Genomic DNA, 17410 nt, shown 5'->3' with positions numbered 1-17410 from the left:
ATTTAAATCATTACATATTTTAAAAATAATTAATGATCTTTCATTTTTAAAATGTTCATAATTGCTAATGTATATCATTATGTCAATCGGTTAGGGTTCCACAGCCACAAACTGCAATAGATAAATTCTAGTTCGTAATTAAGGAAAGTATAAAATAAGAATACACTAAAATAGCTAACACATTTGTACTTGGCCTTTTTTATTTCACATGAAATTATTTACAATCGGTGATTAATCCACATCAAAATTTATAAATTAAATAACAGTCATACAACACATACTATCATCTAACATGGAATAAATAATTTTCACAGGGACACAAGTGACATACAAGAGTAATTGGCTCCAAAATCGATCTATACAGAAGCTCCATATATCCATTAAGTAAAAAGGTATATTCTAGACACAGAGGTGGAAAGGGACATTTTATTTTCACCGGGAATTAGTTGGATGGAAGGAAATATTTATTGTCAGCTTTTGATCATTTAAACAAAATTTGATTAAAAAAAAAAAGATACTATTATAATACACATCTACTTCCTACAATCTTGACAACATTTCAATTGAGGTTAAATTAATTTTACTTAGAATATGACATCAATACATATGACTTGCTTTAACCCGTAACTGCATAGTGATGCATATAGCCATCAGTATTCATTTTATTTTTGCAGTGAAAAATAAATCTTCAATTTGGAATAATTTCTCTACTTGTGCACAAGACTTAAAATTACTTTGTTGAAAGATAATAAACTAAATAACTTAAGATTCAGGTAGTAAAAAGAAATTCATTCAGACAGTATAAGGTTAAGAACATGAAAGAAAATTACACTATAAATAGGTTGTCCAGTATAAATATATCACACTCACTAAGTTATATTTCCTTTCTATTCAAAACCTAAAATAAAATTATTCAACTTATACAACAAACAAAATGCGATTGCATAACAGAATAAATTTCTATCAATACTAAATTCATAAAAATATTTTGAGTCTATTTTTATAGAAAAATAAAGCTTGGAATGTATACCACTCACTCATTGCGAGTGTGATGCAAATACTGGACATAGGATATGTAATAAAATACTTGAATTTATATTTTCATAGTTTACATTAAAAAAAGTTTTTAGAATACTTTAAAAGACCACCGTAAACTTTTTTGGAAAATAATTGTATTCATTCCAACTATAAAAAGCTAGAGAGTTCTCAGTGCAAGAGCAAGACTTTTAATAAACACAACTGAAAAAATGGGTTTCTATTAAACAATACTATTTTTAAAAAATTATGGTCTTAACATTGAGAAGCATATTTTCTGAGTCAATATGCACACTTTTAATTTTGTAATAGATTTTACTTTAGAAAAAAAAAATAACTAAATAATTATCAATAAATAAAATATGTTGAAAATAAGAAATTGAAGAATAAGAAAATAAATTTAAAAAAAGTTGTGGTCCTTAAATTTTTTTTGCTTATTACAGTAGGTTCCATAAACATAAACAGCACAAATTCTAAAAGTTTTAACCATTATCTTTTTAAATGCAGATTTAGAATTTTGAGATATAAAATGCATTAAGCGCAACGCAATAAGATCTTCAAGTGTAATATGTTAATCTTAACACATTTTAAAAGGGCATTATAAAGTGTCATTCCAGTTGCAATAATTAATTTTATATCCAAATTTAGACCTGTTTACAATAGTTCAGATCTAACAGGAACCTGTAGCAATATTCCACACAAAATTCTATTTACAAAGCGAGTTACAGGTAATTCCCAACACTGGGTGGTCACTCTCCAGACAAAGTAAAATTTTACAAATTTTAGTGACTTGACTTTACACAAATATAATCATAGTTTGAATACTGTACATAAAAAATTTATATACATTGTATTTATCTTCTATTTAGCAAATTTACGATAAATTTTTTTACAAACTCGAGAAAGATATGAATTGATTGTGAAAAATAAAATTTTTAAGTTTTACTTTCAGAAATTAATAAAAAAGATTTGTTTGATAAAAAATCAAAATTACTAATATTAATTAAATTTATTTTCTAATTCAAACTAATTTATTTAATTAAATAGCATTAACAATATGAAAAATGATAGTTCTACTCTTATAAAATAAAACAGTTTTAATGCCTAAAAATTTAAACATATTCACAGTGAATTTCTATGATATAATTGGTACAATACTGCTAATTGCTTGTAAAATTTTAATAACTTCTCCAAGAAATTTTAAATGTTATTCTCAAATGACCTGTGAATTCCATTTTTTTTATTTTTTTTTCATTTGCCAAAAGGAGCGACCACTCTGAAGAAGCAAACCTAATAAGTTGTAAACAGCTTTTTAGAGCTTAAGTTCAAAATTTAAATAGTTAAAACATCTACTTTGCAGTTGGAATGCATCATTAATAAAGAATCAGAATTTAAAATACATTAATGTTTAACATTAAAAAGCTACATAGTACTTGTTCAAGAAATGTACTAGAATTTAAATACACAAGACATTTAAAGCGCTAAAAGCTATGTGACATATATTTCAGACGAATACACAGAACATTTAATGTGTGCGTTCACATATAGAGGACTAGGAAAAATCCTAGAAGTAAAAGAAGCAGGTATTTAATGCACAAACATGAATAAGGGTTGGCAGATAACTTATTTTGCAATAAAGAGTTTAATTTGTGATTCTATTATAAGTAGAATTTACACAACTTTCATGTTGTATAGTTGTTACACAGTAGAAACTATCTCAAAGGAATAAAAGTTGATATAATTATTTTGAGAGCATTACACACCATTTATATGAGATCTGAAACTAGTCCCATTGAAACAAAACCTGAAAAAAGTATATTCAAATTTGTAACACTCCAGAAACTCCTGTTTATGATATACAAGATAAATAACACAATGGAAAAAGCAGATTATCAATGCACCTATAATTCAGGGTTTAACGACTAAGTTATCTTAGTTCCACAACATATATTTGAAAGCAAGCTCATAGTATTATAGATAAAGAGGGAGAAACATATTTCTTCTGACATTATACACTTGTTTCAGGTCTCATATAAATTAAGTAATTACATTGTTTTAGCTTAATATTCAATTTTTAGAAGCAATAAATAAAGAGAAATAAGTTCAAAAAATGAATTGGGAAATACAAAAAGCCTAAAAATAATAAAAGTTGGACATTGTATTTGTATAGGAAAGGTCCATTAATTTCAAAAATTCTTTAGTTGCCATTTGTTATGGAGACTGTCTCGTTTAAAACAGCCCTCGAAGGTTACAAGTCAGACATTTATAGTTCAAGTATCACTTTTTAATAAATAAGTAATATCACATCAAAATGTTCAGATCGTGTTGAAACACCTATTCATAAAAGGGGGGTAACTGGCTTTTTTTTACTACATAATGTATTTAATTCAAAACAACTAGTTCAAGAAAACATGACGTTTAAATAACAAACTAAAAGTACCATTGAAATACTAAATACTTATCCTGGCTCATAAGAGTTTTTAAGCTTGCTGAAGCTACAGTATTACCACAGAAGCCATAGCATCGAATTAAAAAATTCATAACATCAAGACTTTTTAATTTTAAATATGTAGTCTATTATTAACTTAATCAGTTAAAAATATTAAATTTAAAAAAAAAAAAAACTTCAACTATTTTGGTATAAATTTGTTCATTAGCAATAATACAAAATGAAAGCACAAATGTTTAGCAAGTTTGTTTCATAACAAGCAATCACAAGAAATTAATTGGCATGTTAATATAATTAAGAAGATAAAGTTAAAACAAACAACTGATAATTTTAGCAGAAACAAATGCAATTCATTACTTAAATGTTAAAATTTAATATTTGACTAGATTTTAATACCATTGAATATACATTAATCAGAGCATTTGATCTATAATAAACAATCTGTAAAGCTTAATTCAACAGAAATTCAGGTACTATAAGTTATGACTTTTAACACGTTGAACGATCCATAAAATTGCACATTAGATAGTTCTTTTTCAAAATACAGTCTTAAAAAAACTTTAACAATGATAAATATTAGCTTCAAACTTGTCCATTATCAGTACTTGATGTTTGCTAACAATCTTTCTAATTTTATGTAATCCATAAATACTGCTGAAATATCCTTAAAAATCATTTTAGACATTTGAGTCTTGTTATACAACATAAAAAATATATATATAGTATATATATATATGTACTAAAGCAAATTGTGTGTAACATTAATATGAGTAGACAATACAGCAGCAATTGTATTCAATAATCATTATAAATGGCTCTTATAGAAAGGATGACTTCATTTACCAAGTAAAACTTTCACAACTAACTTTTAAAATATAACTAGAAATCATAGTTATCAAACAACCGACAGAATATTGCTTTACTTTAAGTATGTATACAAATGGGATCATTAGAAAAAAATTATTCTCTTCCATTAATAACAATGCAACAGTTAAAATGGGCATATACAATAAGGATATTCATACCACAAAAAAAACTTGCATTACTAGTTATGAGCCAAGGGGTTATGGAGGTTAAGACTGACAAATTGGAGACTAACAGTGTGATGGTGGCAATGAAGGCAGCACCGTGGGCTTTACATTCCAGGTAAGCTAGGTTGACTTCAAACTGCCAAATGGGACAAAAGACAGTTCTTCACTATAACAGATCAATGTCATAACTACTGCGCTATTGCAGCTAACATTCGCCATCTTTTCACTATTGGAAAAATTTTCCAAGACAGTTTATCTTATGTTTTACTCCTAAGATATTAATAAAGTATTATTGTAAAACAAGATGTTTAATACCTGGATTTGAGCTTAAGTTTTCGGAAAATATGATGCAGAATTGCGTTTATCAAAATTATTTTTTTTTAACTTTATGCAAATGCACTCTTACTTTTACTGTTGCTAAGCTAATGGAAGAAGAAATAAAATTTTAAAGTTAACTGTGTGAGCACCTTGAGTTAAAAGTCTAGTCTATACATTAATACATTTCTTGAAAAGTCTTCTTTCTATTAAACTTATCTTTGTGGATTGAAAAAAATAAAAGAACACTACTATCACATAACATGAGATCCTTTAAAGAGACCCGAACATTTCATTACAGAACACACTTTAGTGACTAAACACACGGACGTTTTTTTTTCCTCTTCTTTTTTTCTCCTTTAGAATTTGAAAATACCTTCACATAATTCTTTTACTGGGAAAGATTAGTTTAGTCATCATCAAGCAGTCTTGAGCCTTTTGCGGTGACCGTCAGTGGATTCTGTGGTATCTGAGCTTGCTTCCGAATCTGAGTCTGCTTCATATGAGGACAATGATGCTTTAGTACTATTAATAATGGGCACTTCTAAGATATTGACATTAGAATAATTACCAGTTGCTTTGGCCTTCTCCAACATTCGTACTTTAAAATACAAAAGAAAAAAACATTATTACTACAGTAATAAATTCTAAGATTAAAAACTTCAGGACTAGTAGAAATAAATTATCAAAACTGACACAGGTTGAAAAATGAAAACATTGCTAAATGATGCATAATAAAATGAATCTACAAGCAACAAAATTTTCAATATGCACTTTTGAAGAAAAAAATAAGCTACAGATAAAGATAGAAATTTTTTTCTTCTCTTTCTAGATTCTATTGTTCTCGTTACTGTTAAATATTCGATTGTTTAAATTTATTAGCTTATTATTTAAATAAAATACCCTAGTCATTAGGGATCAATCAAGAATGACATGAAAGTCAAATTAAAGACCCTTCATCAGTTAAATACAAATCTCCCAAAAAGGGCTTTTACAATAATACAATTTTCAAAAAATTCAATTTCAATTCTTTAACATGACACAATATTGGGTACTTATATATTAACGTCACCGCAGCTACATATTTGGCGGTTTTTAAGTGTCGCCAATCTACATCTAAAACTTTTGCGACAAATCATAAAATAAAACATTTTATTTAAAATCAAAACACTTTATTTAAAATCAAAGTAGTCAATTGGATTTCGGTGGAAAATGGGCCAATATAGAGTTTAACTTAGATTCAAAACAGTCTCGATTTTCTTTCACCTGATGCTGTCGCGATATGAACTCTGATAAATAAGATTCCAAATGATGCCTCGCTGTCCCCCTATGTCTCTTGTTCCTCCATTTAGCTTTGCCCCAAATTTTCTCAACTGTTTGTGTATGAACTCCTGTATCAGGACCAATAAAATTGTATTGTAGGAATCCTTTTATTCTCTTTGTTTGGTAACCTTTCCAACTATCAGAATAAATTGTGCTACCATCTGCTACGTTTTCAATAATTTTATCAAGAAGGGTAGTGCCAGTTCTATTAGGACAACAAACGAATCTTTTGTTTCTCTACATATACCACCAAACACCAATTGTTCGTGCAATACTCGACCACATTTATTTTTACGTTTAGTAAACAAACTTTCATCAATTTCCCCAATGCAATCTGGTCCACCTACCTTCTTGTTCAGTTTATTCTCCAAGACACATAATTCTCGCGTGTAATTGGCCCAATCTATAGCAGTTTTATCCGATAAATCAATTTGCTTTTCAAAAAATTTAATCGACGTCAACTCCTCGCACCAGCAGTATATGAATCTCAAAGCTGAACAAAATAGAATTCTGTTTCCCTCAAACCAGTTGTCTTTTCTAAGTCCCACTGACTGATCACACTGTCTTAAATTACATTTCCATAACATACGTTTACAAAAATAAAGTTTCATGTCATTGGAATTGGTACCTTTTCGTTTTTGTGGAAAAATATTTCGCTCCTGAAAAAATAAAATTGCATCTTGCTCTGTTTTTGGCAAATCCCAAAGACGCATTTTCATAGCACTAAAAAATTGCGTCAAAAATCAGCAAACAACAAGGAACCCAAAAGATAACTGCGTACGAACAACAGGATTGCTCTTAATTGGAGGATTAGCGCAACTTCTGCTGCGGTGGCGTTAGTATGTAAAGTACCCAATATTGGCATGCTAATTTTTGAAACTTGCTTCTAATTTAAAATTTAACGCAATTTAAAAGAAAGAAAATAGCATGGATATTAGAAGCATAGATTTTCAAAAATATTGTAGCATAACTAATCCTTGCCCGGATTCAACAAATAAAGTAATAACAAAAGTTAAAATCTAGTTATCATATTAGCCATTCTACTAACATTTATTTACAATACAAAACATCAAACAAGATACTTTTTTTAAGATTAATGTTATGCAGTGTTTTTCAGTAGAAAGGTAATTTATCGGAACTGTTTAATAAGAAAACTGTACCATTTAAATTAAATTAAAAGGTACAATAAAAATAATCTCATAAATTTTTTTTTAGTTACACTTTTTATATTTAATTTTGTTTGGGTCACAATTTTAGAGTGTACCCCAAACAATGTTACTCAATATCAACAAAACTCAGCAATGGAATTTACTATTAATAATCATGAATATTTACTTTGATCTTCCAGGTTTTTATTTTGCCTTTTTAAATCATCAATATCATTTTGGTGGGATATATTTTTTCTTCGCATATTTTGTATATAATCAGCAGCTTTCTTTAAAATTTGTGCTCTTGAAGCCTGAAAAAAAATATAGGTCAAATGAGTAAAAGAAGCATCTAATAAAAATACAAACTCTGGAATGTTATAAACTTGGCTTGTGTTGAATAAAGGAAAGTGGATTTTGTAAAGAAATTTAAACAAGGGTAAAATATAAAGAAAATTAATACAAAACACAATTACGTTCAGTATCCGAAAATGATGCTACTGATCATGTAAAGATTGACAAAATTTCCAAAAACTAAGTAATATTCTACATTAATATTTTACTCTTAAATTACATTTTTCCTATGCGGAAGACCTCCAGCAAAACTCTGTGCAAGCCACTTAGAATTGGAATTCAGTTTGCTTAAAAGATTTGAAGCTATAATGAATTTTATATATTAGAAATTTAAAAACTACTTCCAACTCCTTTAAATTTAATCTAAAAATTTTCCTGGTTTTGAAATATTCAAAAAATTTATAAATTTGTTTTGTAGCAGCTATATGCCTAATTATATGTATTAACTATTAAAGTTTGTCATTCAATATGAAAAACTTTAACAGTTTTGCTACTTTAATAATATTTATAAAATAATGATATCATGTACTTTTTATAAATTTCTACACAAATTAATATATTATTTAATGATGCATTTTTTTTATATAAACTATTTCATAACAAATTTATAAAATCTACATCAAAAGAGTGAGAATCTGAAGAATTGACAACCAAGAATTTCTAGCTGCATGACGCAAAATTTATACAGTAAAATCTCAGTTAATGACTGCCTTTAACAACGGCAACCCCCGAATAATGACCATATGTTTATGATACCAAACGTCTTCCATAGAACTAGCACAAAGGAAAACTTCAAAACAAATATTTTTGAACAAAGGCTAACATAAATTTTGCATTATCAATGTGTATCTCTTGTCTACAATAATTTTAACTGATAATTACTAAGACTATTTTTGTACATAAATCATCACATCATAGTTGTTAGCAATTTCAAAACATCCATACAATAATCAATCATAGATCTGACAGTTCAGCTGCATTTTCCAAGGTGGTCAGCAAGAATCACAGGAGTCTTTGTCTATTAAAATTTTTAAGAATTCATACAGAAATCTTTGAACAGTTTAATTCCGTAATTATGGATAAGGTGCATCTTTCATGTGTGGACTGCGGAATCTTGTTCTTACATACACTATGGGCAGTATTTCTTGATGCATCAGTTAGATTTTAATTTAAGCAGTTCATAAAAATTGCCAACACTTGCAAGAAAGAAATAATGTGGACATGCGGCGACTAGTTGTTGAGAGATTTCACTTTTTCTTCTTCAAGTTCTAGACATTGGAAGAGTAGATGTCTGAATAAGAACTTTAGTAAATGAATAATCAAAATATGAGCGATTATCGCAAGCGAAAATTCTTCACTTTATTGTATAAAATAACAGTTATAGAAGATAGCAAAAAAAGAATAATCACACAAAAACTGAAACTTATAAACTGAGTAGAGTGGAATGCATAATATTTCTATATTATAGCTAATAATAGGAATTATCGGATAATATGTGAACAAAGTATATATAAATATATATACACACATCTAAGAACAAGTAACTAAACACTGGACAAGTGATACGATGTTAGCTATCTCCAAAATTTTAATTGTAAATTTTTTTTTTTTAAAAGAATATAAGGCATATTTTTTTATCATAAAATCTTAGTGAACTAATAAATGTGTTAGATTTCAATATTTCAAAACATACATTTATTAATAATATCATTTATATAAACTAATACACTATATTAAATCATTGTATACCATAACACTAATTGTAACTTGCAACTGCACACAAATGCCGAAAAAAATCCCGAATAACCAGAACGCTCAAGCAAGCAGACTTTTGGAGGTATAATAATTAACTTTATAATATAATTACAATAATTAACTTTATATATATTTTTTAAAAAAAAGAGCAATTGGAACTTTAAAAACTCTACTGAGAGTACTTAAAATACTGATAAATTTTATTTTGCCATTCAATTATTAAAATTAAATTTGAAAAAAAATATATTTCACCTTGCATGTGTACTTAATTGATTAAATTTTTCTTCAAAATTCCAAAAATTGGGTAAATTTATTCATCAGAACATAAATATTAAAAGCAATCTAGTATCAATTATTTAATATTTGCTAATACTATTGTCATTAATATTTGCTTATCATTTAATATTTCTTTGTTATATTAAAAACAATCTAGTATCAATTATTTAATATTTCCTTATACTATTGCCATTAATATTTCATTATAATTTAATATTTCTTCGTGAAATTAAAATTAGCAATCAAATTCAACTGTTCCTTAATTAAACAGTTTTAAAGTAAGGGTTCACTACCATAGAAATGAAAACGCAATAAATCTCCATTTAATATTTTAGTACAGAAATAATTTTAGTCAATAATCTCTTAATTTATTATATAAAAATTCTATGACTTGAGTACAGTATTGTTAATTGAAATCTATTATTTTTAAAATCAAATGATTCTATAATCGTGAAACTATGAAACTTCATACTACAAGATATATTACCGCATTTGCTAAAAAATGCTAAAGGGAACAAATAACTCTTGAATTCACTACCATAAAAAATTTGATAATAAAAAAATTTATCATTCTTTTTAATAGAACGATTGAATTCTCTAAAAAAAAGCACGTAACCTGGGGGGAGTATCCATATTATTAGTTGATGGTCCCTACTAAATTGAAACTATTGAATTTTGTGATTTCTACTACCATTTTTAGTTAATATAAAAAGATTTTGGATCTAAAGCTTTGAATTTTCAATTTTCAAAATTTTTTTTTTAAAAAAAAGACATAAATGGTATTAAAATGAGACATTCTGAACACACACAAAATTAGGAATAACAGGACAATAAGGTAAAAATCAGGACAAAATTTTTTTTTTTCTAATCAGGAAAATCAGAACTATCGATAGAAGAAATAAAAACTGATCATAGGAAAAAATATAATGTATCCAACCATCGATTATTTTATATATTTAGTCAAAAAACATACTTATTTAAACATGATTTCATTATTTTATGAGCTAAAATAATAGCTACAAGTACAATACAAAATTAGGTAATAAAAAAAAACCAACCGACAAAAATATCTGAATATAAATTGACTTTTAAAATTATTATTGTAATTTTGTTCAATAACAAACTACAATAAATAAGAGTCCATTATATTCACAAATAATATTATCATTGTAGAGGGTTTGTATACGCAAATACACATATTTGGTGCTAAAATGTGAAGGTCCCTCCAAGTACAATATTCTCTCCCACACACTAAACTTCACTAAAATTCAAGCAATCTAGCAACTAAAATATAAATTTTTACAAGATGCAAAGAAAAAATTAAAGTGCAATAGCTGTTAACCTCAATATTAAATTCAATAGTGAGCTGTCATGATGAGATGATATAGGCAGCAACAAAAGGTGCATTATTTCGAAGTGTGTAGCTTAATTTTCAAAACCGCAGAATTTTTCTTTAAGGAAGGAAAATAACTTAGAAGTGCCAACACATGTGTGCTTCATAAACATTAGGATTTAAGATTATGAGAAAGACAAAATTAAATCTTAATTTTTCAGTTTTATCAGAAATAAATAAAAATGATTTTTATTTATTTCTACTGTGAGTAATATTGCTTACTTAAACAGCAGAAAAATTTATTTCCCTAAAAAACAAATCTGGCACAATAACTCGTTCCCAACCTAAAATGTTTGCGCATTTATTTATTAGCATTTTTAGACTTAGAAACTCCTCATAATTCTGGATTTCTCTAATTATGTCATATACTAGTTATATCGAGCCTTCATTATATTATATAGGAGTCATAATGCTTTGTAAGAAATATATATATATAAATAAATAAATAAAAATGCAGGAATATCAGGAAGAGAAAAAAGACTAAGTTTTGGTTTTTTATTTTCCAGTTTCTTATTTTTGGCTATTGGCACAAAATAACCTAATTCACTATAATTGTACATATTAAATAGTCTCTGTAATGTAATTTATATTAAAATGAATTTATAAATTAAATTCATTTTATTAACCTTTTTTTTCTCACAAAAATCTAATAGAGACAAGTGAACTAATGAAAATGCACAGTTTGGACACATGTGCAAACAGTAATCCTTCATTCAGTGGTCCAAAGATCAGTAACTAAACTTTTCTTAATTTTTATCCCTGCCTTTAATTTAAAAATCCTTTCTTCATTTTTGATAATTTTTAAGGTTAATGATGAATAAAGTTGTATAATGATTAACCAGTAAACCTGACTTACAAGTTCAGAAAAAATTCAATTAAAATTGTAGTTTTCAGCTAAATAATTAAAATAATCTGAAAACAGCCCTATCTAATAACGGTACTTTTCCATTTCGCCGTACAAGCAATTTCGGCTATTTTATTTACTTTAAAAATAAAAAAAACGGGTAAATATAGTTGCACTCTGCATTTAGGACTTCATCACCTTTGCCGACAAAATAGAAAAAGTACCCAAATAACATTAGCAGATTAAATTAATACGAATTCAACAAATATTTTTTTTAATAAAAAAAAACAATTGAGAAAAGTGATGAATACTTATTATAATTAAATAAAGACTTTGAATTAATTTATAATAAATTTGGATTGTTAATAGTTCATGTCGTCTGAAAAAAAAAATTTAAATATATTTTTATACATATAATATTTTATATACATAAAAATATTTTTTAATTGTTTTTCTTCCATACATATTACACATAAAATATACATTTTTATACACATATTTTTTAATGAACTCTGTTTTAGCATTCTTTGTTGTACTCTGTGTTCTTGCTTTTTATTGCTTTCTGCTGTTAACTGTTCATAATCTGCCATTAGAAATAAAAAACATACACTAATATATTTAACATATTTTCATATTACTTAAAATTAATTATAATGATAGAAATAAATAGTGCATAAATAAAAAGTTGTTACAATTTTGACATGCGGCAGAATTTTTTTTTTTTTTTTTTTCAAATGNATAAAGAGTTGTTACAATTTTGACATGAAGCAGAATTTTTTTTTGAAAGAGTTTTCTTAACAGAAAAAATATGGTGATTTTTTAAAATTTCATTTCGTAAAAAATATTAAAAAAGTAAACTAGAAAAAACATGATTTTAATCAAGATTGGATAAACAAAACCAAAAAATGTTGAGTACTAGTAAGTTAGCTAATTAATTTGCATCAATATATTTTAAATTTGGATTTTTAATTAATCATAATGAGCAAAAAAATAACAAATTCAAAATATTAAGTTTAGGTATTTTTTTCTTCTTCTTTAATGTAAATAAACCATATTTCTATTTTAAAAACTATTTTTTCCTAGTTAAAAAATTTCAATTTATCAGATAGATTTTGAATTTTAAGATACAACTACTTAAGAATAAAACGCAAAATTATATGTATATAATTTCAATTATAAAAATATCCAAATTGAAGTTAGAATTTTTTTAGTGTTATTCCAACACTTAGAAACCAGTTTAATTTTAAACACGAGAGAATATTTCCGTATCGAGATTTGTCAAACACGGTGTATAACATTATATTATAACAGCAAACTATTAACAAAGATGTTCAAAAAAATTCCTATTTTAGAATGCCCGCGTACCTGGGCAGAATCCAGAGCATTGCGACATTGAAATATCAGGTCAAGGTTTAGAATCAAATTACTTGGAAGTTATTATTAAGCTACTGAAATTTTAAATTTAGATTGCGCGAAAAATCTACGATCTTACTTAACGTAGCTAGAAAAACAATTAATAATTCCAAACTATTTTACCCGCACTTTGTCGTTTTGGAATGATGGTAAAGCTTCTCTCAAACTGCTGAAACTATCTTTAATATGATCACGGCGTTTTCTTTCCAGTGCATTGTGATGAGCTCTTTTGTCAACCTACCAATAAATAAAAAAAAAATGAATGAAAACAATAAAATCATATTATATCTATCAAAATGTAAACAAACCATTTTCTTTAGTGCATTTAAGGAAAAAAAATTAGGTTAAAGTAAAAAAGAATCAAACTACAATATAAACTAAAAGCTGTTAAGTCAACATAAAAATAAAATAATAAATTTTTAAATCTGAAGATATTTAAATTTATAAAAATTGAACGATTGTCGTTATATCTTAAAACTGCCTTAATTTTATGAATCACGTACATCAAACTCGTAATCCTCAGCTTTTTCATCTTCGCTCATGATTGTATTTAATTTTAAATGCGATCTGAGTGTCTATAAATTTTTTACAAACTGTAATTTTGAAAGTAACAATTCCATATCAATATAGCCCATACACAGGATGTGAATAATGGCGTCTACCACAACAAGAGCCACGCGGTCACGTATGTCCCCACGTGCGTCATGCGTCATGGTATATTGTCATCGTACTCTTCTTCTTCTTCCGTCAAACCAAGTCACGTAAATAGACTAATTTTACGAAAATCACCTCAAATTCAATTGATAATTTATAATTTCATTAGAAAAATACAAATTTCATGAAAAGTCGACCCTGACAAGAAAATAAGGAAAAGATTGGGAACTTTTAAAGGAGATAAATATGGGAAAATGCACAAGAGTGCATTTTACAAATTGAAACTGAAACTTCAGTTTTTCCCGTTTAAAAAGTGTTGATTTATAATATAGAATTGAACATATATTTTAAAAACTGAAAACATTTTTTCTGGCAGACCACTAGCTTCAACTTCTCGAATTTATTCAGTTTCAAGGCATCTTTGATTTCTAGTTTCGTTTTCTCAATCATCTTATTCTTTCAAAAAATATTTAAGGTTATTTTTATTTAGTTTCCATTCTAATAACATACTACTCAAATTAAATTGCTAAATGTGGTGTTTTTTTTGTAGCATAATTTGATTTGTTCAGTGTATGAATGTTTTTTCTAATTGCAATTAAAATTTGGAGTATAAATATAAAAAAATCATTTTAATAAACTTTTTTTTAATACTATATTACTTATATGCAGATAAACAAATTAAAATTCCATTTTCACAAATCATATATTCTCATTACAGAGAGTGCTACTCAAATCAATATACAATTTTTTTTGCAGAATAATTTGATTTGTGCGTAAAACGTAATTATTATTATTATTTTTTTTTTTTTTAAATTTTAGTTTAAATTTGGAGTATATACAAAATAATCATTTTGCGAAAGTTTTTAATACTGTGTTACTTTTATGTAGATAAACAAATTAAAATTCTATTTTACAAATTTTTCAGATATTCGAAAATAATTATGCAAATTAGAGAAAAACCGGGTATATATTCGTAAATTTTAATGTTAAAAAATAAATAAATAGATAAAAAGGAGACTGTTAAGGAAATCACTAAGAGAGAAACATCATTCATAAACTTATTTGTAATTATACAACTCATCACAATAAATTATAATAGTATTATATTTAAGATAAATCTAAAGTTCTCTCTTGCTTCTTTTTCATCTGGAGCCCTGTCTCTGTAAGCAAACCAGATGCGAATTTTTCTTTGAAAGTTCTGTGAACACGATCAAGTCAGCTTCATCTCAGTTTTGATACCTTTTCCTCAATGCTTTAATTTAAGCATTTTTTTTTCCAAAACATTTTCATTTCACTGTGAAGACTCGGTTCCCCATAGATCTTTAAAATTAAGCGTCACTGGCAACGGTCAGTTAGCGGATGGGTGACCACTTTGATCAGCCTGCGAAGAGACCGAGGGTGCGCGGTATCGGTCCTCGTAAAACTGTAGGTAACAATCCGATCTACGGAGGATCAGAAATGAGATGGCATGTCCTCGGATATGTTTCCTAGATCGTCGCCAATAACCCTTTGTGCAACTCTAATGCGTCGCAAATAAAGCCCTACTACCACTCAAGTCCAGGAAGTTTTAAAAAAAAATCTTCAGCATTTGTGTTGAAGGATTTCTAATTTTTGTTGTTTTTAAACTTCGCTCTGTTTCCATGTTTCAGCATTATATAGTATCACTGCTTAGATAATAGCTTTGTAAACTACTATTTTTGTATTTATTTAATTTGGTCCCTTTCAAAATTTATGTTGCCAATTAAAACTTATTCTTGCTTTAATTATTCTTTGTTTTATATTTTCGCAATTACCTCCTTTCTTTTTAAAATCAGGTACAAGGCCCAGAGGATTCAATATCACATATATCTAGATCAACGCTTCCCAAAAGGTGTTCCGCCAGTGTTCCCCAAAAGACGGACAGAGGTTCCGAGAGATGTGATATTTTTAACCAGTAATAACAATATTTATATCCAATCAAAAATTTATTTGATATTTAGGTTATTTATATGAACTTCTTTAGTTTAAATACGAATGAAAAAAAGTAGTAGAATTTAATATATATATTTCAATAACAATATGCTGAATAAATTATGAAAAGGATGTGCACTTACAAAAATTTCATATGTATTTTTCATCAAGCCTTTAAATTCTAAATAAAATAACTAAATTCAAGAATAAAGAATTATGTTTTTCTGATAACTATTGTCATAATTTTTAAAGGCTCTTTTTTAAAATCATTATTTATCTTATTTTATTAATTTTAACCACATACATACACCAAGAAAATAATTCTTAATATTAAATATTTCATTCAACACATGAAACATTTTCAAAATAATTCGAAGCCTTTTTTTTTCTCTTGGTAAGTATCTTCCCAACTACACAATCAAAAAAAATAATAATAATTTAGTTTCCATTTACCGTATAATTTAACGGACCAGCTAAAAGGTAAAGTTCCGCAAATTAATATTCTTAGTGTATCACTGTAGCTTAATGGAGTGCTCTTCGAGTGTTTCCAATTACACACGTTGGATATTTAAATTAACAACCCAGCCTTTTTTTTTTCACAATCAAATTTCTTCAAACGAATTGTTAATAATATCATAAGAGAACGCTCCATTTTCTAAGTTAAATCATGATTATTAATGGGTTCCGACCAGGGCCGGATTAACCTATAGGCACACTAGGCACGTGCCTACGAAATTCAGGGGCCTACGAAAAACTTGGGGGAAAAAAAATTTATTGACAAAAATAATTTAACTTTAAAAACAACAAGTGTATTTTGCACAAAATTATGAAGATACAAATAAAAATATAATATTTTTCGGTAATAAATTATTTTGCAGAATCTTATGATCTAATATATTACTTTTTTGCGATTTTTGGATTCAACGAAATCTTGTATTATGCTGTCGAATTCCAAACTACGCAAAATGTCGTATTCAATAGACATAAGTGCGAGCGATGCCAAACGATCTTGATTCATTGTTGAACGCAAATAATTTTTTATCAATTTTAATCTGGAGAAAGATCTTTCTCCTTCTGCATTTGATCCAAGAATCGACAAACATATTCTTAATGCAATGCGAACGTTAGGAAAAGTATTCACAAGTTTATCTTTAAGTTGAGCCTTCAACATTTATTGTAAAGATTTATGTTCATACAAATTTGAAAATAGTAAAAATTCATTTACAAATTTTTCCTCTAAATCGGATGAGTAAATTTTTACCAAATTTTGCGCTTTTACTTTAATCTCAGATTCTGACAAATTTTTGTGAACAAGAAAACCGAAATTATCGTACAAATCACTGTAAGCTTTACGCCTTTTAGTCATTTCTGAAATTAATACATCTAAAATGGCGTAATACGTTTCCATACGAAGAAAATTTTAGCATATATTTTGAAAAGAGGGGAGGAGTGGGGGAAGGAGGGGAGGGCCCA

General features: G+C 27.1%; 1 protein-coding gene across 2 annotated transcripts; it reads right to left on the bottom strand.

Annotated features, from left to right (window-relative positions):
• Nucleotides 1-2399: 2399 nt before the first annotated feature.
• Nucleotides 2400-14051, bottom strand: LOC107439766 (protein max). Of its 2 annotated transcripts, none has more exons than XM_016052466.4 (4): nucleotides 13837-14051; nucleotides 13457-13570; nucleotides 7489-7612; nucleotides 2400-5431 (listed from the first exon to the last, which is right to left on the bottom strand). In XM_016052466.4, exons 1-4 carry the CDS (start codon nucleotides 13873-13875, stop codon nucleotides 5250-5252), a joined length of 459 nt encoding a protein of 152 aa, XP_015907952.3. In that variant the 5' UTR covers nucleotides 13876-14051; the 3' UTR covers nucleotides 2400-5249. The 2 variants fall into 2 exon arrangements, with proteins under 2 accessions (XP_015907952.3, XP_015907960.3); XM_016052474.4 differs by having other exon boundaries at nucleotides 4941-5431; nucleotides 13463-13570; nucleotides 13837-14029.
• Nucleotides 14052-17410: the final 3359 nt, after the last annotated feature.

Source organism: Parasteatoda tepidariorum, chromosome 9 (assembly GCF_043381705.1).
Source record: "Parasteatoda tepidariorum isolate YZ-2023 chromosome 9, CAS_Ptep_4.0, whole genome shotgun sequence".
In the NCBI taxonomy this organism is placed as follows: Eukaryota; Metazoa; Arthropoda; class Arachnida; order Araneae; family Theridiidae; genus Parasteatoda; species Parasteatoda tepidariorum.
The sequence above is the reverse complement of the archived record's forward strand: the minus strand, read 5'-3'. Positions and strand labels throughout refer to the sequence as shown.